This window comes from Pleurodeles waltl, chromosome 3_1, assembly GCF_031143425.1.
Source record: "Pleurodeles waltl isolate 20211129_DDA chromosome 3_1, aPleWal1.hap1.20221129, whole genome shotgun sequence".
Classification (NCBI taxonomy): domain Eukaryota; kingdom Metazoa; phylum Chordata; class Amphibia; order Caudata; family Salamandridae; genus Pleurodeles; species Pleurodeles waltl.
In genome coordinates this window covers 462,412,975-462,440,604 of record NC_090440.1, presented here as the reverse complement: position 1 = coordinate 462,440,604, position 27,630 = coordinate 462,412,975, and the positions used below count along the sequence as shown (strand labels likewise).

General features: G+C 42.8%; 1 protein-coding gene across 1 annotated transcript in view; it reads left to right on the top strand.

Moving 5' to 3' along the window:
* The window catches only part of AGBL1 (AGBL carboxypeptidase 1), a 2,739,156-nt gene that overhangs the window by 790,532 nt on the left and 1,920,994 nt on the right, over window positions 1–27,630 (top strand). Inside the window, exon 9 of the mRNA XM_069221447.1 lies at window positions 3,932–4,005. Coding sequence (XP_069077548.1) covers window positions 3,932–4,005 — 74 coding nt within the window. The remainder of the gene's footprint in view (window positions 1–3,931; window positions 4,006–27,630) is intronic.

Genomic DNA, 27,630 nt, shown 5'->3' with positions numbered 1-27,630 from the left:
CGCAAAACGGATCCATAGGTTTTGTACTTCAATCAATCAGGTTCAGGTTGGGAGTGCGGTCCCTCCCCACACCCCACACGAAAACACCCAAAAGGAGACCACACAGCACACTCATGGTCAGTGGCGAGTCGTAGTAGGATCCGCAAAAGAAAAAAGTATGACTTTTCTTCCAAATAACATTTGTCATCTGAAATGTGCTCTCCTTTTTCCTTTCCTTGTTTTATAATCAGCAGGACGTTATTGGGGCCCTTTGTTATGATTCCTGCAGGTTCTAGAGGGTCATTTGGGGATTCAACCCACACCTTAGTACTGAGTTTTTTATCTGCTGCACCACAGCTTCCCTTTCCTTGCACTGTCAGAAGGGCTGGGGCAGACTCCTTCCTTACCAAACCTCCATTCACTGCACTTATGACAAGTTGGGCAATTCTGCCTCCAATCTGTATGAATAAATCAGATCCTGCACTATTTAACAGAATAACTTTGATTTCTCCTTGGTAATCTGCAGCAATAACTCCCCCTAAAACCTGATCAATTTGCCATATCTGTCCTGGTAACTTTCCTCTCCCCAATTGATCTTTGACTGTTTGTGGGACAGATCTCTGTTGTGTGTGCTGACATCTGAAATCTAAGGGAATGTGCATCTCTCTAATCTCTACCCACCTGTAAGTGGCTTTTTCTCCCAGATGTCCACATTTCCTGTGTGCCCACTTAGCCATCCCCACCAAGTCAGAATTCTGGGTTGACACTTCTGTCTTTGCACTTTTGTATGCAAGGGAATTGAACCAGCGTTCTAATGAGGCAATGGGACATTAAGCATCTGTGACTTTACTCTGTTTTAACATTTCCCAAATTTCCTGCCACAACTCTTTGAACCAGTTATGTACAAGCCATGTGGAAAACCAAACGGCTAATCCATTGGCAGTGAACTAAGAATCAGTGTAAAAATAACATGTCTCAAACAGCTCTTGCTTTAAAGTTTCACACACAGTGTACAACTCTGGATATTGGTTACTTTTTCCTTCTCCTGTAGTAGACAACAACTTTTCAGTAACTGGATTGTATAACACTGCTTTCCACTGTCTTTTAGTACCAACATATTTCAATGAATCATTAGTAAAACAAACATGCTTTTTATCCTCAGGGGACAAGAATTCAAATGGTACACTAAATTTCACTGGTAACTCTTTTACCTGTGGCACTCCCTGCACCCTCGCCTCATCCTGCAAAGGGGCTTGTGACACCTGGTCATGTAGGGCTGCAGTGCCTGTTGGTCCTACTCGAGCCCTTTCTTGCATGTACCAGATCCAAAATATGATACTAGCCTCTTGTGCCTGTCCTATACGGTGAGATTTAGGTGAACTCATCACCCACTGCATGATTGATATTTCAGATTTCAGAATTACATTATAATTTAATGTCATTTGCTCAGTATTCAGTAGAGCCCAATAACAAGTCAAAATCTGTTTTTCAAAAGGAGAACATCGCTCCACAAAGTCAGATAGTTTTCTAATCCAAAGCCCGAGGGGCACCCTTGTCCTCCCCTGTTTCTGCCACATACTCAACAGTTTACATATTGTTCCTGATTTACATGTAAACCAGTGTTTCCCTCTTGCACTGCGCACAAATCTAAAGTCTGGTGAATTATTTCATTTGCCAAATCAAAAGCACAGAGCTGCTTCTCACTCTATTCAAACTCATGTTTTTTCCTAGTTACTTTATACAAAAGAGTTAAGATTTTACTCAGATGAGGGCTATACTGTTTCCAAAAATCAAACAATTTCATGAAAGTCGGTGTCTCTTGCTTAACGCAAATAGTAAGAAACTCTAAAATCTTTTGTTTTACCTGTGACAACATCTGTCTATTTTCTGGATTCCACTGAATTCCCCAAAACTGCACATTTTGTGACAGTATCTCTGTCTTGGCTGAATTAATTTTACACATCGTACTTTGCAAAAGTGGTCTGAATATAACTTCTTGCTCAGTGTAATCTTTAAAGAATGCACTTTACCTCCTGCCAAAAACTGTGGGCTGCTCTGCGCACGGAGATCTACGCTCTGTTCATGAGGATCACACTGGCCCCCACCTTTTTTAACCTCCTCATTACTGGAATGGGAGAAGTCAGATTCTCCTGTAACAGCTTTGTAAATGTCAGCTTTATCTTGCAATAATTTGTTCTGGCTAATTTGTTCACGTAATTTCTTGTTTTCATGTTCTAATTGTTTACATCTCTCATGTATTTTTCTGTAAGCAGACAAAAGTATCCAAACCCTTCTGTCAAGAACAAAAGGGACATCATTTCTTTCAAAAAGCACCTTTTCTAAAGATGAAAACACTTTTGTTTTATTCAAGCACTCATCCCAAAACTTAGAAAGTCCTGATAAATAAGAAAACATGTTTGTCACATCACCATAAGGAAGTTTAACTTCACATGTATTTTCAAACTTGGTCTGCGGTGCTTCCTTTAATTCTCTTAACAACAAAAACAATTACACTTTTAAATCGTGCACTTCCAACCTCCAATTCAACTTCCAGACTGTCGACTCGCCAAAATGTTTTGATTTCACTAATGACCGAGTTGATCAAAAATCTCTGGAATGCACTTCTTAGTTTAAAGAAGACCTTTATTATTACTTCACCATGAGGTTCCTGAGAGAGGAGATTAGTAGGTTGGAGGCACGCATTTAAAAATAGTCACAGCAATGAAAGGAAAATATATCAAAGTGATTCTCAGTTGCAATGTACACAGCACATACATGTAATTATATTATAGCATAACTGTCAAACAAAGAATAAAAGTCAAAATTCATCACCGTAGAGCCTATCACTGCTCGTCATCTTTCTCATGCCAGCAAGTTGATGACCCCTGTTCAACTGCGAGAAAGAGATTTTCCACCCTCATGGACTGCTGAGGCAGTTGACGTCCACTCCTGACTGAAGTCTCAGAAAATTCCCCCTCACTGCTGCCTAGGGACACCTTTTATAATATTCAAAACATGCTGGCTACTGTAGGTCAGAGTTGGAAGAAATACAGTCGAAAGTTGACCAAGTTTTCAAGGCTGTCTCCCCCAAGGCCGCAAAACACAAAATATGTGTTTCCTCATCATGGTAGTGTTCTGTGAGAGAAAATACGAAAAAAACACAAGCTTGGTTTACCATGTGCTCTGCAATGAACACAGCTCATCTGCAATGTCTCAACTGCAATGTCTAACGCTACGATAAAGCCAATAGGCAGCTAAACTGAATACAGAATGTAGGGCCAGATGCACCAAACAGTTTTGCCCATTCTGTGTCTATGGGAAAATGTGTTCGTACATATGGCCCGTAATGTCTAATGCCACGCTAAAGCCAATAGGCAGCTAAACTTAATACAAAATGTAATGTGCTACTGGTGAACATTGAACAACTAATATGCACAGTGGTGAAACACAAAGTCAGTGGTCAAACATAATTATTTTCATTACAGCCCACTAGTAGAATTTAATTTACTAGTCCTAGCATATGGTATACCACTTGTCTAGGGACTTAAATGAAAATCAAATATGACAATCAAATGTAAGTCAGTTTTACCATGTTTTAGGAAGTGAGCACAAGCACTTTAGCACTAGTTAGCAGTGGTAAAGTCCTAAGGCCACCAAAACAAAATCAGCAGAGCAGGAGGAGAGAAGCCAAAAGGTTTGGGGGTGATTTTGCAGAGAGTGCGAAGTCAAACACAAATCATTTAAGGATGTTGTTTAAGCTTGTGTGCCCTTGGTGTACATGTCATACGTGAATAAACTGTAGTATCCAAAAAAATGTAACGTTTGGCCTGGATTTCATCTATAAACTAGCACATATAATCTCAGTCAAACTTCCTTTGAAATAATTATTTTCAATCTGATATTTCATTATTTGTGATTGACTTACCCTTTGTTCTCTCTTTGTCTTTGCCAGATGTTTCCCTAGAAGACAATGACCACGAATTAGAGAAAGACTTGAAAAGCGATGATCCAGTAAATCAGGAAGAAGTATGTTCCCCTGAAGTCTCTATTAATAATGTCATGAAAAACATTTATTATATATACATGACGTCATACATCTGTATACAAACAAACATTAGTCAGAATGAAATCATCACTTGCATTAGAAATGGACTTTTTATGATGATATATTTTGTTATTTTGATAGAGCGCCTCGAAACAGAGGAGAACTGAAAGAAGTGATTACAATCATTCCTCTATAGTCTTGAATTGGAAATGCAAAACTACTGAATGTCACTAACTTTTCCCTGCAGTATGTAAAGATGGGTTGATGAACTAACTGATTTTATGATTATAAAGCCTGCAATTCATAAACTCAAAGTCTATGCGACTATAAATTCAGTGTATTTAAAGTACTTTGTGAGTTAAAGATATCTTCACAGGTAGTAAAATGCTTTTAAAACCCATTTCGAACTGCACAGAGGAGGGGAAGTGAAATGTGTGTCCCCATTCTCCTTACTTTTCATAGCCATGTACGAGTAGCTTGAGGACCCTATTGTGGTCAAAACCTTTAAGCACATCATCAGCTGTCTTGTGGGAGAATTGAAATCGCAAAGTAGCAGTTGTCATTTTGGGCACTTAACTCCAGCAGATATTATTAGTAGAATGTGCACATGTTTTTAAAGGTGTCTCCTGTCCCAAACCTTGCACAAATAATTTGTTATAGCATTTTAGATTATGTGGCGTATTCAAATTTATGAATATCAACTATTTTACAGTACCCCATTATTACTGCCCCTATATTCACACACACATTTTGATAGCATACAACATTATGCAAGATTATTGGATGCAGTTTAGGCTTTAAATGACCCCTTAGAAAAAGGCAATAGAGACTGCTTAGGCAACCAGTATTGAACTGGATAATCAGTTTTTCATGGCAGGAATGTAATTTTCAAAGGGAGGAATACTACATACCTCAAAAACATGTTTTCATGCCTTCTTCGGACATCTTGATGTACCTAACCCAGAGTACGGTATGAACAGGGCCGGCTCCTTTGCAATGGCGAAGGAGCGTTGCCTCCCTCCCCCATGGCTAACCCAGGATCTGAAAGATAAAACAATATTTTATTACAATTTTATCTTTCAGCTGTGGGCTCAGCCGTCAGAAGGTGCAGGGGGGACGGAGAGTGGAATCTGTGCACTAAGTGCGCATGTGTGTGTAGCGGCTGTCTCAGGCCTTCCAAACACACATGCACCCTCAGCTTTTTCAAACCTGGCTGTGCTACACAATCCTGGCACTGCTTTAATGCTAGGTTTAGCATGAGAGCAGCGCCAGGGTTGCTTGGGAGCCTGTGCTGGTGTTCCAGTAAATGCTGGGACACCAGAAGAATAGCATAGGAGCAACATAGCATGCGGTGACTGGAACAGGTACGTTATTTTTTTTAATCATTTTTTTATTCCCACCTCCATCCCCGTCCCTCCTCCAGCCTGCCCCTCCCCTTGAGATTTGTGGTGGCCACCGCTGGGTAAGAATAGGGTTCTAACATTTGTGTAGGTGCTGCAAGTTTAGAGACTGATTCACAAAGGTAAACTTACACTTTTGTGTAAGTTTAGGATTGTTTGCTATTCACAAAGGGATTTATGAGTAACATTTTTACAAGTGCAGAGCCTCTGCACATTTAAACATAGGTCTTTTTATGTGTGGAGACTCTGCACTGGTAAATACATTACTTGTAAATCCCTGTGTGAATACCAAACAATTGTAAAACTTGCACACAAGTTAAAGTGAACCTTTTTGAATCAGGCCCCTTGTGTGCTGCTACTTATGTGTTGTGTGCTGTACCTGGTTCTTCAAGATGCATTCTCCCCCAAGCATTCCTCCTGTGTATTCATGCACAGTAGAAACATGTCTCCCTGTACCTCTTCCCAGATTCAGACTAACAAGGAACCTTTTTGCTTTAAAACAGGTTTCGAAAATAGACTCCAGTGGATTTTCAACATAAATCAACACTAAATGCAAACAGAGGTATTCATTTTAGTGGTGATATACCCGTCTCATCAAGGCGTTTTTTATATGTCCTTATTTCTGGATGTCCATCAGTTGTACTGATGTGGTGTGCTGATCAAACAGCTATTTGCACAATAGAAATTCCTCATTCCACTGAGTCAGTGTAAAGGAAGCTACTGCCACTGCTCTGCTGTGAGTGTTGGTGTTTCTGGTACTTAATTGTTCTAATAGGTACTACTGCTTTTTGTGCAACAGTTCTTTATGGACATATCAACAGCAGTGCAGTGGTGCCAAGCGCCCATCATAAACTACACTGGACAGGAAATCAGTAAACCAGAAAATGACAAAAAAAGAAAATGAAAACAAAAATAAATAAATAAGAAAAAACAGTGGTCTAAAACACTGCATCACACACTCAATCCAGAAAGTACCAATCAGTAGCAGGAATACACTTTGCCAGAATTAGGCATGCAGACTCAGCAGGATCCAGTCCAGACTGTCACCAATTGTGAGGGATAGCACGTGGGAGGTGCACAAATTAGAGTATGTGTATTAATATTCCTACAGAGATCCCTAATCATTGTCCACAAGGACCTCTATAAACAGGACCTATGGAACAGTTAAGTTTTGTACACAGGCTCACAGCTCACTCCCCTGGAGTAAAGGTAGATCTGTCAGAGGAGACCCCATCAGGTGGACATTCGTGAGCATCATTCGGAGGAATAGGTTCCAAATTTGGGAGCAGGCATCCATGTGGTCATTTCTCTTCTATATGAGTTGTTCACATTCTGCCACTTTAGCCAGTTAGGAGAGACAGTCGGAGACAGTCGGCACCCAAAGGCACTGAAGGTTTCCTACAGTGGCGTAAAATACAGAGTTTGGCAGGGCCCAAGCCATCACCAACTACCGTTTTCTGTGTTTTGTAGTTACAGCACAGCCATTCATATCATGGAGGAGGGCCAGCTGGGGTGTTGATAGCAACTGGATTGGCCCTGAGCCACTGAGGATAGCCCAGACCTCAGACCAGGAGTCAAGTGCCGGACAGGACTACAGGATGTGTACCATGTCACATTCCCCCTGCATACAACACCATTAGGTGTGGTGTGGGAATAACTGGCTTGCCCATTGCAATTGCCCTGGAGACTAGTATGAACTATGCAGCAGTTTAAAGTAGGAGAATTTCAACCAAGTTTTTCGGAGAAAACAATCATGAGTCTCAAGGAGTGAGGCCCACAACTTAAGGGTGTATACTTGACCCAACTCATCCTGCCAGAAGAGCAGAGCCACCTCAAGTGTAGCACTGAGTCTTAGCATGACTGTGATGTGCAGATGAAAAACAGGAAGAGCAATTAAGGCTTTAAAAGCTTTAAAAGATGAAAAATCTGCGGGATCTCTAAAAGGGGCATGTCTTTGTAATTAAGGGCGTGGCTTAAATATGCAAGCTAAAAATCTGTGCTTTCCATAGTATGACACCCAATTCAAATTTTGCTGTTTCTCTGTGCTTTCTGTTATTGAGGCCAGATGTAAAAAAAAAAAAACTGACATATTCCTAAAAGAAGCCGAGACTATTGGCTTTCTCGATGGTTGTTAGCTATATATGATAAATGAGTAGAACAATCATTTTGTTATAAATAGGGCTCCTAGTTTTATGGCATTTATTTCTTTAACATTTTCATCTGTATTTATCCATATTTATTTTTTGGACATCTTATTAGTATTTATCCTTATTTATTTTATGTTTTGAGAGTACACGCAGTCATAAAATAGAATGCTTTACTTCCACATTTAATAATTCTTAAATGTTCAATCATACAGGGATGCATGTTGCTTTTTAGCAAATTAAACTGCCACATATAACAAAACATTACACCGACAGGTGCACATCAGTGTTATTCTACAGGTATATGTTAACACATGCCTGTATTTGAGGAAATCTTATCCTGATTTTTAAACTCCCCATGCTCTCTATCAGCTCAGCGTTTGCCTGGAATTCATGGAAGATAGCATCGGTAGTCTCTCACAAAAAGCATAACGTTCAGTATTTTTCTATTTTTAAAAATAAATAAAGACAAGAAACAAAGGGGGTCATTCTGACCCCGGCGGTCTTAGACCGCCGGGGCCAGGGTCGGCGGGAGCACCGCCGACAGGCCGGCGGTGCCCCGCAGGGCATTCCGACCGCGGCGGTAAAGCCGCGGTCGGACCGGCAACACTGGCGGTCTCCCGCCAGTGTACCGCCGCCCTTTTGAATCCTCCAAGGCGGCGCAGCTAGCTGCGCCGCCGAGGGGATTCCGACCCCCCCTACCGCCATCCAGTTCACGGCGGTCCGCCCGCCGGGAACCGGATGGCGGTAGGGGGGGTCGCGGGGCCCCTGGGGGCCCCTGCAGTGCCCATGCCACTGGCATGGGCACTGCAGGGGCCCCCGTAAGAGGGCCCCTACAAGTATTTCACTGTCTGCTTGGCAGACAGTGAAATACGCGACGGGTGCAACAGCACCCGTCGCACCTTCCCACTCCGCCGGCTCGATTACGAGCCGGCATCCTCGTGGGAAGGGAGTTTTTCCCTGGGCTGGCGGGCGGTCTTTTGGCGACCGCCCGCCAGCCCAGGGAAAAACTTAGAATACCCTCCGCGGTCTTTCAACCGCGGAGCGGTATTTCGGAGGGGGGAACTCTGGCGGGCGGCCTCCGCCGCCCGTCAGGGTCAGAATGACCCCCAAAGTGTTTTCTGTCTGTATTTATCTGTAAAATTCAGTAAAAGTGACAACCGGGAGCCTTTATTATTATAAATAGTATTGAAACTATGTCAATTCTAAAATTATGAGATTGTGCATTAAACATTACTGAGGTATGTGGAAAAGGTAGTGGTCTTCAGACTGCCTCTATCATTTTTCTCTTCTCCCCATATTACTCTGCAGTCTACGTTAGGCACTGCCACCATTTTTCTCATCACGCTTCTGAAATCCAATATCTGCATATCATAAACTTCATCTCTTTTCTCTTCAGCACTGTCTTTTCACTCTCCCGCTCATCACACTCTCTTCAACCTCTAACCCAAACACACACAAAATGCCTCATCACCTCTAAGCATTACATTTTCTTTTACTTATGCCTTGTCAATATTTTAACAACTGTTTATCTCCTGCACACACATTTGCATGAATCACAATTGCAACTAGCACACGTGACCACTGCTCTGCACACTCTGCAGAGAGACCAAGGATTAAAAAAACATGTATTCTGAATACCTGTTTGACCCAGCGACATCCACAGTGAGAAACTCACATTACGTTCAGCTCATCTCCAGAACTCTCAATTGTAGTCCTTTGTATATGACTCAGTTTAAATTATTCACTTTACAACAGTAATATTCTGCACAAAAAGCTGTGGAAACATTACATCCAAGATATAATGAAGACTTTTAGGGAATGGAAGTTTAAGCAAAACGTGAAACATAAACAGAAACTAAATCTTCAGAAAGCAGTGTTTATGTCTGTAAAGTTAAGAACATTTTCTAGGGTCTGATAAGGACCTTTTTAAATTTTAAGTTTTAATTACTATCAGGGCTGAGCCCACTTAAAGCACTGAAAACAAGTTGAGGGATGACCACCCTAAGGCTGTCAGGTTTAACATGTGTCCCCCCAGCTGAAAGTGGGGACAGCTACCCTAATCCTTAGGAGTTCTCATCACTAAGGTGCAAAAATTGGAAGACACCATTAGTACTGGTGTGGTCTGTCCCCAGGCGATGTTCCACCATAAAGTCCATTACCTGTAGGAAGATGGACCACATCAATAGTTTGGGATTTCAACCCCTCATCTGCATGAATCACCTGATGAGTCTGTGGCTGGCTGAACCTGAGTCCCAAACAGCTATGGTCTCTGCTTCTTCATTGCCCAAATTACAGCAAACACGTCTCTTTCATTTGCACTCCACCTCTCTTCCTGTGGAAGTAATCTCCTACTAATGAAGGCTACCAGTTGGTTTAGGCCCTCCTCATTCAGCTGTGCTAACACTGCCCCTATGCCATGCTCTGATGCATCAGTTTGGACAGTGAATTCCTGGAGAAGTCTGGGACCCTGAGCACTAATGATGTGCACATGACTTCCTTGAGAAAGTCAAAGTCTTTCTGACACGTCTCTGTCCAGATCACCAATATGTCCTGCGTCTTAGATGTGAGCTACGTTAAGGGGGCAACAATGGAGCCCTTTCCCTTAAAAAATCTTCTGTAATAGCCAATGAGGCCCAGGAAGGCTCTCACTTCAGTTTTGGTTTTAGATGGCTGCAAGGTCATAAAAGATGTAATCTTGACCTGCAGGGGCTGCACCTTGCCTAAATACATCACTTAACCCCACCTAATCTGGCACTTGCAGGCCTTGATTGTAAGGCCTGCCTGTTGAAGGGCCTGAAGCACCACGTGGATGTGATGCTGGTGTCCTTCCCAGCTGGAAGTGTAGATGGCACTGTCATCTGAGTAGGCAGCACAGAAATCTTCCTTACCAGCCAGGGCCAAGTTAACCAACTGCTGGAAGGTAGCAGTGGCATTTTTTAAACTAACGGGCATCACCAGGGATTGTTAATGACCCTATGGGACTGAGAATGCTGACCTTTCTTTGGCCCCCTCAGTCAGAGCGATCTGCCAATACCCTGACGTCAAGTCAACATTACTGAGCAATTTGGCAGTGCCAGCCTGTCAATGAGCTCATCAGCTCTGGAGATGGGGTGTGCATTAGTCCTGGTGACTGAGTTGAGTCCTCTATAGTCCACGCAGAACCAGAGTTCTGGTTTGGAGCCCAGTGGGGCAGCCTTTAGTATCAACCCTGAAGCCAACATCTTGGAGACTTCCTCATTGATGTTGGCCCTCACCTTGTCTGACAGTCTATAAATGTTGTTCTTTACAGGAGGATTGTCTCCATTGTCAATATCATTGACACACAGATGTCTGAGTCCAGGGGAGGGAGAACAATGGGTCAAACTGTTCTAGTAACTGGTAACAGTCACCTTGCTGTTCTGGGGTCAGTGTGGTAGAGAGCTTAACACCCTACACTGACCCATTGTGTTCCTTTGCAGCGAGCAGGTCAGGGAGAGGTTCACTCACCTCTTTCACTCCATCATCTGTCTCCTGGGAGCATGCTTACTTTGGACCTCTTGAAGTAAGGCTTCAAGTGGTTCAAATGGAGCACCCTTAGATGATTCTGAGGGGTCTGTAGGTCCATCAGGTAAATGGTCTCTGCCTTCCACTCCTTGATCTACTCTCTTGGGGACTAGTCCAGCAGTCCTGGAAAGCTCTGGGCTCTACCAGGAACATGACCCACCCCTTTTGGCCAAGTTGAAACTCCACCAGTGTGGCCTTTTGGTTGTACCAGAGTTTCATCATCTCTTGGCTGACCTTTAGGTTACTTTTAGCCTTTTTCTAGAAGTGGTGCATCTGGTTGTGGAGGGCCAGCATGTAGCAGACCACATCCCGGGGTTTTTTCTTGGGAACTTTCGCCCACCCTTCCTTGACAAAGCTAGAAGGTTCCCTAACAGGGTGTCCATAGATGTCAGTGAGACCCGATCCTTGGGGTGTGCGTCTGTTCCCAATATGTCCACCTCTTGGCAGCTCCAAACTCTAATAGCTATTATACCACAGAGTTAAAGAATGGCCAACCGGGGGATGGGGTTTTAGGTTGGGAACTGTGGGGAAGGAGACCTGTGGGAGCAAGAGTTAAGAACACAATAGCAAGATTATTCACACTGACTTTCATAAACTTTGTTCCAAATATTTATATAATGATAACATGAATGATCAAGGGCTTTTCTATACCATGACCTTATTGGCCATGGGTACCTGGAAAATAACGAAGGATTATGCAAACTTTCACATGAGCGTTTTTAGAATACCATCTTATGTTCTGAACATTGTACTTTCTCAATTTAGTTCTTGGAATAGCAACTACATTATAAAAATAATTAATGACCACATTAGTTTTCATGAATGAACTGCGATACACTCATAAATGATACTGCAAGGTCACACTCTGTATTGAATTTCAGAATTCATTTGTCTAGAAATTATTATGCACTTTAATATCAAGTTATGCATCATGATTTCAATGCCTAGAAATGATCACGCACTCTGCTGATCTGAAACACAAGAGATAAATGTCAAGAATGAATCATACACACTGCTTTTGATTCAACCATCAGAAATAAAATGTCTAGAAATGATTGCGCATTCTGCCGATCTGAACTGTAAGGGTTAAATACCAAGAATGAATCGCCCTCTCTGTTGCTGATTCGTACATCAAGATTCAAGTGCCATGAAATGATCATGCACTCTGCCGATCTGTACTGCAAGAGTTAAATGCCAGGAATGAATCACGCACGCTGTTGCCGATTCGTTCATCAAGATTCAAATGCCATGAAATGATCGCGCACTCTGCCGATCTGTAAAGCAAGAGTTAAATGCCAGGAATGAATCGCGCACACTGTTGCCGATTCGTACATCAAGATTCAAATGCCATGAAATGATTGCGCACTCTGCAGATCTGTACTGCAAGAGTTTAATGCCAAGAATGAATCGCACACACTGTTGCCGATTCGTACATCAAGATTCAAATGCCATAAAATGATTGCGCACTCTGCCGATCTGTACTGCAAGAGTTAAATGCCAAGAATGAATCGCGCACACTGTTGCCGATTCGTACATCAAGATTCAAAAGCCATGAAATGATTGCGCACCCTGCCGATCTGTACTGTAAGAGTTAAATGGCAAGAATGAATTGTGTATACTGTTGCCGATTCGTACATCAAGATTCAAATGCCATGAAATGATCGCACACTCTGCCGATCTGTACTGCAAGAGTTTAATGCCAAGAATGAATCGCGCACACTGTTGCCGATTCGTACATCAAGATTCAAATGCCATGAAATGATTGCGCACTCTGTTGATCTGTACTGCTAGAGTTTAATGCCAAGAATTAATCACACACACTGTTGCCGATTCGTACATCAAGATTCAAATGCCATGAAAACAATCGCAAACGCGATTAACCAAAAGGCCCAAAACTCGAATATTTCTGAAAAAGGAGTCGGGGCCTAACCCGACCTCCGCCTTACCACCCTCCTTGAGGATTGCCAAGATAATGAGGACAGGGCCTGGAAAAGCATAGGCAGGCCTCTGGATCAGGAGCTCAGGAAAATGCTGCTGCTCTGCACCGGGACCTCTGAAAAGTGAGCATGTGGAGCTGGGCTGGGTCCCTTAAATAGACCCAGACCCACCCCATGTGCCACACCCAGCCAGACTGCAGGAAAGGATTCTATAAGGGCTCAGAATAGGGACCACACCCTAACCACTCCCTGTAATCCTGCAGCAAAGCCTTGAAAATGAACAATACATTGCAAACAGCATTGATGACATTTCAAGATAAATCTCTGAAATGCAAAAGGTTAACATACTGCATCAACACACAATGCATAAATTATTACATTGCATCAGGATTGGCTTTTTGCATTACGTCACCCGTAGAGCGGGCACTGTCCTGATGTTGACAATAGAGGAGTTCAAAGTGATTGAACCTACTCCTTTCTGTGGCACCTCCCCATAGGCAAAGAAAAGGCATGGTAGGAGGACATCCCTCTTACGTCTCATGGGCACAGGCAGACCCATAATTATGCCCTTCAGTGTCTTGTTGATTCTTTCAACTAGACCATTTGTTTCGGGGTGATAGAGTATGGCAATCTTGTACGTCACACCAATCTCATCCCACATGGACTTCAAGTATGGTGGCATCAAGTTAGTTCCTCTGTCTGATACTTCCTCCTTGAAGTACCCAAAATGGTTAAAGATCCCCATCAGAGCCCTCGCCACTAAGGGAGCAGTCACTGACCTCAGAGAAATTACCTCTATGTAACGGGTGGCATGGTCCACCAAGACTAGGGACAAACCTGTTTCCTAGGGCTGTCTTGGGGTCCAAAGGTTCAATGATGTTGATGCCCACCCTTTCGAAGGGGGTGCCAACAACAGGTAGGGAATCAGGGGAGCTTTGTGCTTTCTCCCTGATTTTCTACTTGCCCTGACAGGTGGTACAGGGCCTGCAGAATGCACCTGAGACTGTCTTCATTCAAGGCCATTAGAAGTGGGAGACAAGCCTGGCAAAGTTCTTGCCCTAAATGTCCTGCCAGGAGTATGTCATGGGTCAGACCTAGTAGGAAGGTCTTGTAGCATTGGAGGACCACCAGCACATGGGTTTCCCCAGCTCCAGGAATTTTAGGCTCACTAGATGATGTGATCCTCAGAGGCTTCACCTGCTGCATGGGCTAAGGCCTGGCACCTCATGTCCTTAAGAGTGGGACACTCCTTCTGCACTTGGCAGAATTCTTCCCTGGCGGACCCACCAACAACCTGCCAACTGGCAACCTCAGGTAGGTCACCTAGGGCCGCCTCTTCAGGGACCTCGTCAACCTCTGCCGCAGGAACTTTCGGGACAGTTTCCTGCTTCCTTTACTCCTCTCCTTGACAGTTGTCTGGCCCTTAGGTTCCAGGCTCCATACTACCGTCACTCCCTTTCTGGGCAGCCATTGTCATTGGACTCTCGTCATGGCGTCAAGACTGCTGGTTTCGGGTGTCAGAACCACCGCATGTGAAGGACTGAGTCTTTTCCCACACTGTCTGATCTCTGCTGGCCTAACTCTTTCCACTAGCTAGCAGCACCTCTCCAAAATCAAAAGTAAAGATGATTTATGGCAGCCTGGAAAATGACACTCAATGACTTCTCAGGGAAGTGGTGGTGGAACAAATCTTACCCCTTTCTTTCAGTTACATGAGTCTCAAAAGACAAACAGAAGCAGGATTTGTTTCAACACATTTTATTGAAGCAACTGCATTCTATGTTAAAAGGCATGAATTGTGACTATTAGGAAAATGAAACAACACTAGTATTTCATTGAGCAAAAAAGTGAAACAGATAAAAGATCCTAACATTCTGTCACAATAGTAAATCCAAAATCCCTACCCGCGCTACTAAAAATCTGCATGGGAGTGATAGCAGCATTAACACTTATCTGCTCATACTAGTCTCTGCAAGGAAACCCTATCCCCATACCTGAGTGATAAGCAGAAGTGGGCCTGCTAGTCTGCTGGCACTCCTCCTGAGTGGATGGAGAGAAGATGCTGAGTTCAGCAGAGCTGCAACAACGTGGTACAGCATAAGATGGTTGGCTGGAATGTCCCTCTGCCTTGGTTTAGGGAAGCATTTTTTTGAATATTAAAACATGTTGTCCTGATGTGTTAATGCTTCTTTCTGTGTAAGGTAGACATTGTACTCTTTTGGCCGGCAATACTCTCTATATTAATGTACACCTTTGTACAGCCTTGGGCTGAGCACAATATGAAATGTTGTGCAAAAGAACTAATAACAAATTCTGCATGGAAAGACAGCTGATAACAATAATAAAACAGCAGAGCTGAAACAAAGCTTTTGCCAAAATAATAAAAAGGAATAAATTAAGTGAACTAGTTAAAAAGCTCACAGACCTCAGGCCTACAACTAAAATAAATGTGTGCATGCAAAGCACCAAAATAACCCTATGACACCCTCCCCATTTCCGCGAGTGCAGATATCTATTCTAAAAACCCTGGGCTAAAATCACTGATCCTACACTGCTATTTAAAGCAATTACATAAAAAGAGATGAAATGTCCATGTTGACAAGCAGGACAGACCAAAGTCGGGCAAATTAAAACAGTCAATTTAGAATTTGATCAAAAGTGAAAATAAATTAAGGCCTAATGTCAATGTTCAGCAATAATCATGATCTTGCGAAAAAATCACTAGTGTCATCAATAGTGATTGAATCCAGGAAAGTTCTCACTCTGGTAGGCAATAAGTTAACCAGCTTGCTAACCAGCTCGTTGGCCGGGAAAAGTGAGGGAGCACTCACGTTCTGGTGCCTCAACCACAAGTCCAGCTGAGGAGCCAGCATTCCATGCAGTGCTGATTATAGCACCAGGAGCCACTAAATCCACAAAGGGTGGCTCAGAGGAAGTATCCTGCAGCAACCACAATCTAAATGGGCATGTCTGGCAATGAACCCTCAGTGAGAAAACAATCAGACCTGCTTCCAAAGGAGGTATGCAATGCATGGCAAGACACACTTCTGGTGCATGTTCGAATGGGCACCATAAACATTGAAAGATGGGCTGCATGCAATTCAAAACAGGTCTGAGTGGCAGTGACTAGCTTGACTTTAGTTCTTCCAGGTGTGGTACTCTAAAGTACTGATTCATGTGTTCATAACATACTTGGGCTGGTGGAAGCGGCACCATTCTTCTTTGTTGTGATGGTGAAGCTGTTGCGAATGAAAAACAGCCACAGCAGAATACCGCCAATTAATGTAATGCTTTTGCATTTGGAATGCTTGCTTTTGTAACAGCCTCAATGGCTGGTATTGGGGTAACAACAATAATGCGTTTCTCCTCGGCCAGAGGTATCTCTTTAATGACAGCCACCTGAACAACAGTCAGAATTTTCTTACTGAGAGCAAAGTTCTGTTCAGCGGTGGAACACAAAAATGATTTGTATGCTATTTGTATGTGTCACCCTCATTGAATGTTACATAGGTGAACCCGAATGCACCAGCAATTACTCTGTTGGCTAAGTTTGTTTTGGTATCACGTGTGTGTAAATGTTAAGCTCCAAGCATGTCCTGATTAATTGCTCTAAGAATGTGTGTAGCTTTTTGATGGTATTTTGAGGTTGTAACTGTCCGTACTTTTCTAGAAAGTGGGGTGCCAGACTCTTTCCCTCAACCGATAACTTGTATGGCCAAAAATAGGAAACTGAGAAAATAAATTTTTCTTCAATTTAGGTTTGTAGCTTAATTCAGCAAATCCCACAACAATGCGGTTCACCCGTTTTAGGTGTGTTCTAAGGTCATCATCTGACACGCAGATATCATCTACACAGGACAACGCCTCAGGATCAATATCATGTAATATTGATATTACATGGGCCGAGAGCAATCCTGGACTGTTCTTATACCCTTGAGGAAGTCAACAAAAATTTCCTTTGGGAGCCAAGTGTACTGAAGGCATCAAATCCCGACTTTCTGCTGCTAGATTTTGGCAGAAAAAAAACATTGACAATATCAAAGGTTGTTTGGTATTTTTTCCGCACTAAATTGCTAATAAGTGCTTGTTAGACCTGACAGCCTTTTTGCCTGCCTCCCTCCATTTTTCTGATCACAATTTTGCTGGTTTTAGGACTCTGCACACTTTATCACTGTTGACCAGTGCTAAAGCGCTTGTGTTCTATCTCCTACACATGTTAACATTGGCTCATACCCAATTGCCATATTTAATTTACATATAAATCCCTAGTAAATTGCACTATATGTGCCCAGGGCCTGTAAATTAAATGCAACTAGTTGGCTGGCAGCACTCATTGTGCCACTCACATAAATAGCCCTTTAACCATTTCTAAGGCATCAATTGCATGGCCTGTGTGTGCCATTTCACTGCCATGTCGACTTGACATGTAAAACTTCTTGTCAAGCCTTAAACTCTCCTTTTCTTGTATATACGTCACCCTTAAGGTAGGCCTTAGGCAGCCAACAGGGCAGGGTGCTATGTAACTAAAAGGCAGGACATGTGCTTGTAGATTCTACGTGTCTTTATAGTGAAAAACACGCAAAGTCATTTTTCACTATTGTGAAGCCTGCTCCTCTCATAGGCCAGCATTGCAAATTCCCTTATAAACCTTTAAGTGGTAATGTCTGATCTGAAAGGAGTGGCATTGTTATGTTTGGTTTGGTTGGAATGGTAGTGAGAACGCCTGCTGACTGGTGTGGTGAAGTTGGATTTAATATTACTATTTTAGAAATGCCACTTTCAGAAAGTAGACATTTCTCTGCACTTACTGATCTCTGTGCCTTACAGCCTGTCTCCAATCCACATCAGATCTGTGCTGGTTGACAGCTCCCCTTGTGCATTTCACCCAGGCATCCATAAACACAGGAAACTCAACTGCATCTGCATTCATCTGAACACTGATGGGTCTTCCTGGGCAGGATGCGTGGAGGGGCTCTCACTTACAGTTCAAAGGCTAGTGGCCTGACCTTACACAAAGGACTGATAACGTCCCACAGATCTCCTGTCAGGCAGGACTGGGTTGAAAGGGAAGCTGGTGCACTTTAAAACCACTCTTTGAAGTCTCCTCCACTTCAAAGGCACATGTGGGTATATCTAATGGGTCTGTGACCCCCTAAAATCAGACATGTCTGGACCTACAAATGGACAGGAGTTTTTAAATTATCCCTAGGTCTTAAATTGTAGCTTTTCTCAGAGATCTCTGATCGCAGAACGTCTCCTGTTTGTTTTTGACTGTCTTTATTTTGCTTTTGTTTATCCCACCATTTTTTAGAACCTTCTTGTGCTTGTTTGGTATAATCCTTATTGGATTTACCTTGTATTGTGGTTTCCCCAGTCTAGCTCCCAGACTATCCAGACCTATACTGGTATAGGCTTCGGTGATGATTTTTGGCAGCTCGTGATCTTGATACTGTGCAAACGTCGCAGAACCGCTGCCATACTGCCCAATGCTACTGCTTCCCCTTTAAGATTACTTGATATTATTGAGGACACTGTGGCACAATAACTCATTAATTGCATCCGCAAGTCCAAGGCTGGGGCTGCCCCTTATTCATCTTGAATCTGCTTTAACACTGCTGGAAGATTCCCAAGTGTTGGTGTTCTGTGTGTTGTAGTGTAGAGTGCAGCAAATACTGCACCCCATCTGGTGCAGTTGTCCACTGAGGGAATCCCAAATGACAAGCACATTGTGAGAAGTTTTTCTTGGGGTCCCGTGTGGGAAAACACTGCGTCCAAAGTGCTTATATTTTGTGCTAACCAAAATGACATTTCTTCACGTTTGCTGAATACCTTCACCATTATGCAATGCTCAGTTGTAGGATTAATTCGGACTGTAGCCGCATGTGGTTTTGTTGGAGCAGCCCTTGCTGGAGCGGTGTTTAAGGTACTCATTATGAATTGTATTAAGCATCTATTTATTTCTAACAAATTATTATATATGTGGCATACTTCTATTACTGCCATGGTACTGGCATTAGGTTGCCACTTTGTTGACTGGTGTGGCATGATGACTCCCTTTAGCGGGCACAGTAAGTCATTTGTTTCATCCTTTTTACACTTCAGTTCACATTTTCTGACACTTGTTTGCTTTGCAACCTTATATGACAAATTATGATTGTCTTTGACTGTGCTTAGTAAACCTGGTTGTGTCCGCCTTCAGCACTAACACTCCGTACAATGTCTAACTTTATTTTTCATAGCAGTGTGGAACCTTTTAGTGTGATCTTGATTGTAGTTTCTTAACCAAAGATGCCTAGACTTCTCAATGAAGCTTTCTTTACGTTCAAACACTTTATACTGGCTGGAGTTGCGCTTTTACTCCACATATGCCAACTGTCGAATTGGCACTTCAACAAAGGCACTTGTGGCACACACAAGCAGTTTGCTAGGACCATGGCAAACTCTCTGAGAGAGTTCTGTCTTTGTTGGGGTTGCGTATCCTCCATCTCATCACCAGTTGTAGTGTCTTCCCAGCCTGGGTACCCACCAATGACTATGAAACACACACTGTGCTGTAAATCACACATCTTTATTTCTCTGCATGTACCTGTGAACTCCTGCATTCTAAATCAAGCTTTTATTACATTCCATTCTAGCGATTAAACCATACTGCTAAGGAGTACGTTCGGAGCCAAAAGGGTTCTGATATAAAACATGCAAGGCACTACAGGAGTCATTTCCTTCCCTATGCCCAGCAGCCTCTAAATCCAACAAGCTGTATTGTAAAGAATTCAGTTTTCCACCATTAATTATTACCCACCATTTCATATATTTAATTCAACCCAATATTTCTGCCACTATTTGTAACAAAACAGTGTACAATGGCATCCTCGGCAACGCGTTTGATTTATATTGAACGAATAGAGCAAATACATAAATATATCAAGTATATTTATTTTCATAACTACATTTTAATGATATGTCACTGAAGTGGCTGCAAGGTATATTTTGTAATGATAAATTCGTTAGTACGCATATTTTAACTCCAATTTTGTAACTAGAAATGTGTTGCATCCAGCACTGACTTGTAGGGTGCGGTTCCTCTTACAAATTTGCTCTGGCCCCAGTACTCAAGAATTGTATTTATAAAAGCAGATGGCCTGCACAAGGAACGCACAGCATCCAAATGTGTTCGGGTCTAATAGTATAGCCCCTACCTCCTTTGTTCCCTGGTGTTTCATGTAAAAAAACAGCTACAGGGTGACAGCAAAAGGTTCTGCGAGTCTAATTATAGATGAAAATGTAGCAGTGATGATCACTTGTTAAATTCCTTGACCTGCTATTCTCCTCGGTATTGTTTCAGAATAGGATCATTTCTATCAGCGCTTATGGGACCAGACTTTGTTCTTGCTGTGCAGTTTGTTGATGCATGCCAGACATCTGCGTCCTGAATGATTTTACTGAGTCTGGCTCGCAATGGCTATTTGTCAGTGCCACTTCTCCCCAGCGTGCGAGTCATGATTGAGTGCTGGACACTCCCTGCTGGTTGTCACACATCATGCAAAGTTGCATTTAAATCTGAATGTTTGCAAAGCAATCTGTCCTCGCTCTGCTGATAATAGGACGACAATGAGTCAAAGATGGATGAGTCGTTGAAGAACGACCCTTTTACCTGCAGATAAAGACCCAAGAAGCGCAGTTACGCAGAGGTGAAGCGACAAAACAGGGGCGGCACTGACACCCTGTAAGGTCATATTCTGATGAGGGTAGGCTTAGGAATATTTAATATTTTTCCGCCAGAAACAGCAGCGAATCTAAGCCAACCATAGACACTAAGCGAAACCTTCACGGAGAAAAGGTTTGGAGAAATGGTTGGAAAGACATGATACACCCTTAAGAACTGAGAGACATGTTTATGGGAAGCTTGCGCTGTCAAAACAACACTTTTTTTGATGCTCTGGCAGCACAAGCCTCTTAACCATAACTATGAGGCCCCTCAAGCTGTGTTGCCTTACTCTGCACCAGGGGGGTGTTCCATGGGCATTGCAATGGATTTTCCACCGCAACATTCATGAATTTTGACGCTGCCCCAGATTCACTTAATTGCGTAAACCTGGGCCAGCACAATCCATACATCTCCCCAGAGCAGGCGTAACGAGGATAAATATTTGCACTTCTTCTCTTTGTTTCCTCTTTCTATGTACACAGATATTTCTATGTGTGCTGCATTTAGAGGCAGATGCCTCTCAGGATTGGTTTTGTGTCCTGTCCTTTCACATTGGTGTAGGGCAGCACAGCAAGAAGAGTTGCTGCCCTGCCCTACACCAATTCCCCATAAGCCAGCCCCTGAAACTGCTTTACAAAATATTTTGTCCTGAATTGTGCCAAGAACTCAAGAGGGGGCGAGAGAAACGTCTGGCTGTACAAGATGTCTCCTGCAGCACTGAGTGAATCTTCTAGGCACACATGCACCTATTCCAGGTAATGAGGTAAACCAACAGACAAGCCAAAATCCAAGGTAAAGTGTCTGCCTCAATTACGAGTCCTGGCACAATTTGACCATGTGTCAAAACATCCGTTTTGGGGGAGATGTGACATTTCGGCGACAGCTGATCTCTTTGGAGTTCGTGATGCTGGTTTGGGTTCTCGCGCGGCTCAACACCATGTAATGACAAGAAAATCCACTAATCTCCCTCTGCCTAACAAATATGTTATGCAATCTAGTGCTCTTTAAGCCAAGTTTGCACTCAATTAAAAAAAAAAAAACACACAATTACTGTAAGCAAATGTTTGGTATGTGATAAACCCATTTGACTTGAGATAGCATACCAAAAAACGAAATCCAGCTATTCCAAGATGGATACGCCACAACATAACAAGTGAGATCACCCTGTAAGACCTCCTTGTTAAAATCAGGTAGCAAACGATTTTGATTGAGGACAACAATCCCCCCGTGCTATTTTCAAAATGTAAAACATAAAAAACACAGCTCACAACAAAATCAACCTGTACAGCTCAACCTTTTATATTCTTTTAACCCCTTCCTCGCCGCAGAGGTAATGGTTACATCTGTGGCTGTGGCGCTGAGGCGCCATGGACTTGTAATATACCGGCCCTCGGGAAAGCGCTAGCGCTCCCCCTGAGGGCGGCCACCCCACCCCCCCAGGGCAGGGCTGGAAGGGGATTCACTTCCCCTTCCACCCCCAACTCCCCAGTGACGTCTGATGATGTAAGCACGCAATTCCGTTTACTTTTTTTTATGTGTGGGGAGCGACCCCTTAGGCATATTAAGACAAATTATTTTTAGGCCATTTCTGCCCTCCCTGGGGGCAGATTGGCCTAATATAATAAGGCTGATCTGTCCCCAGGAGGGCAGACACTCCCTAGACACCAGGGATATATTTGTTTTGTTTATTTTTTTTTATATGTGGGGCCTGGGGGGCAACTTATTTTCAGGCCATTTCTGCCCCCCCGGGGGCAGATTGGCCTAATATAATAAGGCTGATCTGCCCCCGGGGGGAGCAGAACCCACTAGACACCAGGGAATTGTTTCTTTTTTTATACTTACACATAAGGGGAGCGGCCCCTTGGGCTAAGGCTGATCCCCAGTGGGGCAAAATATTTTTAGGCATTTTCTTCCCTCCCTGGGGGCAGAAATCTCTAGACACCAGGGATATATTTATTTATTTATTTAATTTATGTTTTTATGTATGGGAAGCGACCCCTTAGGCAAGGGTCACTTCCCTGGGGGGCAAATTGTATTTAGGACATTTCTGCCACCCTTGGGGGCAGATCGGCCTATTTTTGTTAGGGGGCAGAAACCACTTAGGCACCAGGGATTGTTGTGTGTTTGGGAATTTTTATTTTTTAGCGCCAATTTCACGCAAGGGGAGTGACCCCTCAGGCACGGGTCGCTCCCCGGGGGGGTGGGGGGGAATTTATTTTAGGGCATTTCTGCTCCCCCTGCGGGGGGTGTGGTAGAAACCACTTAAGCACCAGGGATTTTTGTGTGTGTATGTGTGTGTTTTGTTTGGGGGACATCCCCTTGGGCAAGGGTCGCTCCCCATGGGGCACATTACTGTTGTTCATATCTGCCCTCTTTGGTGGCAGATCGGCCTATTTTTTTGAAGGCTCATCTGCCCCTAAGGTGGGCAGAAAGCCCATCAGAGATCTGGGAAGATTTTTTTATTCAAAATAAGAGGGTGGGGGTATTGCCATACCCTCACCCCAAATAAATGGGGCCAAAGTTGTTCCCCCCAGTGGGCAGACAGAGCAATTACCCCTGATCCACTCCCCGGGGGGCAGAAAGTCTACTAGATGTCAGGGAATTTAAAAAAAATTGTGGGGTGGTGGCTACCAATCAGGAAGGGCCCCACCCCAACTGAAGGGGGTAATAGTCTTTCAGCTCTCTCCCCACACCCTAAACATCTTATCCCACAGCAAGCAAGAGGACATTTGATTATTTTGGGTTTTGGTTTTACATTTGGGCCATGAGAGCTTGGCTAACTCTCAAACTCGTCCCACTTGGAATGGTGAGGGCTGCACTTTTTGAGCTTTGGGAGGCTGCCATGTAGAAAAATCCACAAGACCTAGACACATCTGAATACTAAACATCTGGTTGATTCCAGGGTGGTGTGTTTCACATGCACCCTGCTCCATTTTCTTACCCACAATGCCGTGCAAACTTCCAGTTTTGCTGGAAATCACACATTTTTCCCTCATTTTTGTGATGGAACCCTCCGGAATCTGCAGGAATCCACAAACTTCCTCCCACCCAGCATTATCTCATCTATACCAATAAAAATTCTGCTGCACTTGTCAGCATAATTTTTTTTTTTCAAACTGCCCTTTTGGATCCAATTTGGTTCTGCCTTAATTTTGACATGTTTTGGGCTCTTCCCTGTCACAGGCACTTGGCCCATCTACACAAGTGAGGTATCATTTTTACCGGGAGACTGAGGGGAACATTGGGAGGTAGGAAATTTGTCCCGGTGAGGTGATCCCACACGGAAATGTGGGAAAATATGATTTTGTTAGCTAAATTTGAGGTTTGCTGAGGATTCTGGGTAAGAAAACATTTGGCAATCCACGTAAGTCACACCTCCCTGGACTCCCTCAGGTGTCTAGTTTTCAGAAATGTCTGGGTTTGGTAGGTTTCCCTAGATGTGTCCAGATAGTGTTTTGGGGCCTTTCCTTTCGTGGGCACCATGCCTACCCACACAAGTGAGGTACCATTTGTATCGGGAGACTTGAGGGAACGCTGGGTGGAAGGAAATTTGTGGACTTTCCCACACCAAAATGTGATGAAAAAGTGTTTTTAGCCAAATTTTGAGGTTGGCAAATTATTCTGGGTAACAGAATCTGGTGAGAGCCCCACAAGTCACTCCACCTTTAATTCGCCTTGGTGTCTAGTTTTCAAAAATGTGCAGGTTTGGTAGGTTTCCCTAGGAGTTGGATGAGCTAGAGGTCAAAATCCACAGCTAGGTACTTTGCAAAAAACAGCTCTGCTTTCATTGGGAAAATGTGATGTGTCCACGTTATGTTTGGGGCATTTCCTGTCGCAGGCGCTAGGCCTACCCACACAAGTGAGATACATTTTTATTCGAAAATTTGGGGGAACACTGGGTGGAAGGGTGAATCTACAAGCCCTGTATATCCCCACAACCAGAAGAGTCCAGCAGACGTAACGGTATATTGCTTTAAAAAATCTGACATAGCAGGAAAAAGTTACAGAGTAAAACATGGAGAAAAATGGCTGTTTTTTCACCTCAATTTCACTATTTTTTAATTTCAACTGTTATTTTCTGTAGGAAACCCTTGTAGGATCTACACAAATTACTCCTTGCTGAATTCAGAATTGTGTCTACTTTTCAGAAATGTTTAGCTGTCTGGGATCCAGCATTGGTTTCGCACCCATTTCTGCTACTAACTGGAAGAAGGCTGAAAGCACAAAAAATTGTAAAAATGGGGTATGTCCCAGTAAAATGCCAAAACTGTGTTGAAAAATTGGGTTTTCTGATTCAAGCCTGCCTGTTCTTGAAAGCTGGGAAGATGGTGATTTTAGCATTGCAAACCCTTTGTTGATGCCATTTTCAGGAAAAAAAACACAAGCCTTCTTCTGCAGCCCTTTTTCCCATTTGTTTGAAACAAACAAAATGTTTGCTGTATTTTGGCTAATTTCTTGGTCTCCTTCAGTGGAACCCACAAAGTCTGGGTACCTCTAGAATCCCTAGGATGTTGGAAAAAAAGGGCGCACATTTGGTGTTGATAGCTTACGTAGACAAAATGGTATGAGGGCCTAAGCACGAACTGCCCTAATCAGCCAAAAAAGGCTTGGCACATGAGGGGGAAAAGGCCTGGCAGCGAAGGGGTTAAAGAATCGATGCAGAACAGTGTCATAATGACTGCAATATGGACCACTTTAAACATAGTACCTGCAGGTAGCTGTAATCACATAAACATGTCTATAAATGCAGTTCACACAAACATTAAGTTGTGTTCCACCAGCACCATCACCGACTCATCTGCCGTTACCATTTCATTGCACTTCAAGAGGCCCCATGGGTGATCCAGTTGGTTATCCTACTGAAGGAAGAAGACCAGGTTGCACAGCGCCAAGGGACAAATGCAGATAACTAGAGGAAGGAGCAGGCCTTCGATTCTCACAACTAAGAATGATACTTTGAACGTTTCCGAGTCTTATAACCTAAGGACCTATCACCTCGAAATGGGCATCATTCACTAAATCCTTTTTATCATTAGAGATTACGCTGGGGAAAAACATAGCTACACAGACTTACATAACCCGACCGTTAGAATTACTTAAAAGAATGCATTTTTTTCCAAGTGGCTCCTTCCAACATAAAGTGGGCACGGTACAGCTTCCTGATTCACAGCTACTGTCAAATGGAAGTTTTTTTATCACGAATTTCACGACATTCCAGTATCCTGCATTACTTGAATTTCAATAACTCTAATGAGCTTTAGTAGGCAATAAATAGTGCATAAAGAGACTGGCTGTCACAAAAGATGTCTCCTGCTATTAGATTTCATAATATTTGAACGCAAATATGTCCACATAGTCAACTTGTGTGTGAATTTCATTAAGTTTTGCATGTTTGTGTAATTATAATGAAATGTCCCATAAAATGAACGATTTAGCTCACGACTAGCAATGGACAACCTGCCTCATTTAATCAGCCAGCACACTGTAATAGTGAATTTAGATTTTAGAATCTTGTGAATGGAACGTTTTCTGTCGGCTTACGATCAGAACCGTTTTGTTCGTTAGGAGCGTGTGTGAGTGCTCCAATAAAGGTTACTTGCTCAAGGACATCGTTGTTCCTGGTGTCATTAATTACAACATTTTGGCGACGATTTATAAACCAGGAGCACTCACCACAGACTCGAGGATTTTCACTATCTTCAGCACTTTGTAGATGGCAGACGGAGACGGTTTAGGAGTGTTTAGGAATGTTCCTGCATTCTGGTGATGTTGGATTTCTAGGAGGATAGATTCAAAACTTTCAGGAACTGGAAGTGGTGAGGCAGAACATTTTTTTTTTGACTGAACTGCATACTATTTCTCTGAATTGGCAGTTGTTTGGCAGCCATCTTAGAGACAGTGTTGTTCGTATGAAAGATTAGTAAGAGAACAATGTCATTAATCGGCGGCCATCTTAGGTTAACAGGGTTTTTTTTTTTTTTTTTTTTTGCAATATCAAAGTGAATTTAAAGGCACATTATTGCAGTTTAAAAAAATAAAACAAGAAGAAAAACTCTAATTTATATTTTCTATCCTTGACTATTCAGTCATAATGAATAACATTTGTGGTAATCCTCCTCGGCCATTTTTAAACTCTGCTAATGAGGCTACTATGAAATGGGAAAAATGATTCAGACATTTTAAAAACTACATGTTGGCAATTAATGGAGATTCATTTGAATCACACAGAAAAAAAGCGTTACTACTCAACTTAATTGGCTTGGAAGCTGAAGACATCTTTGAGCATTTACCTCCAGTTCTACAACCATCTGGCACAGACGCTAGAGATAATGACTGTTTTTCAGAAGCTGTAGATAGGTTTAAAAAAAGGTTTTCAGAGGAACCACACATTGTTATGGAAAGGTATAAGTTTTTCACACGTCATCAACAACTTAATGAGTCAGTTGACTCATATATTTCTGCTTTACGAATTTTGGCTGCAGACTGTGAATTTGGAGAAACAGCAGATATTTATATTAGAGATCAGTTAATTATTTTCTGTTCGAATAAAAAGATTCAGGAACAATTGCTTAGACAACGCAATCCCACTTTGAGAGAAGCAATTGACACGGCTAAGAGTGTTGAATGTACAATAAAATCTTTCAAAGCCATTAATGTGGATGACATTAACAAAGAGATTGCAGCTGTAGCTTTAAATGATACAGAGAAATATGAGGCTAGTAACAAAGGAAAATTTTCTAAAGGAAAACAAGTCAGTAATGACAAACAAATTTCAGGATACAATGTTAGGAAGACATTTTGTGATAAGTGTGGTTCCAAAACACATGCATCTCAATTCAAGTTTTGCCCAGCCAAAGGCAAAGAATGTTTCAAG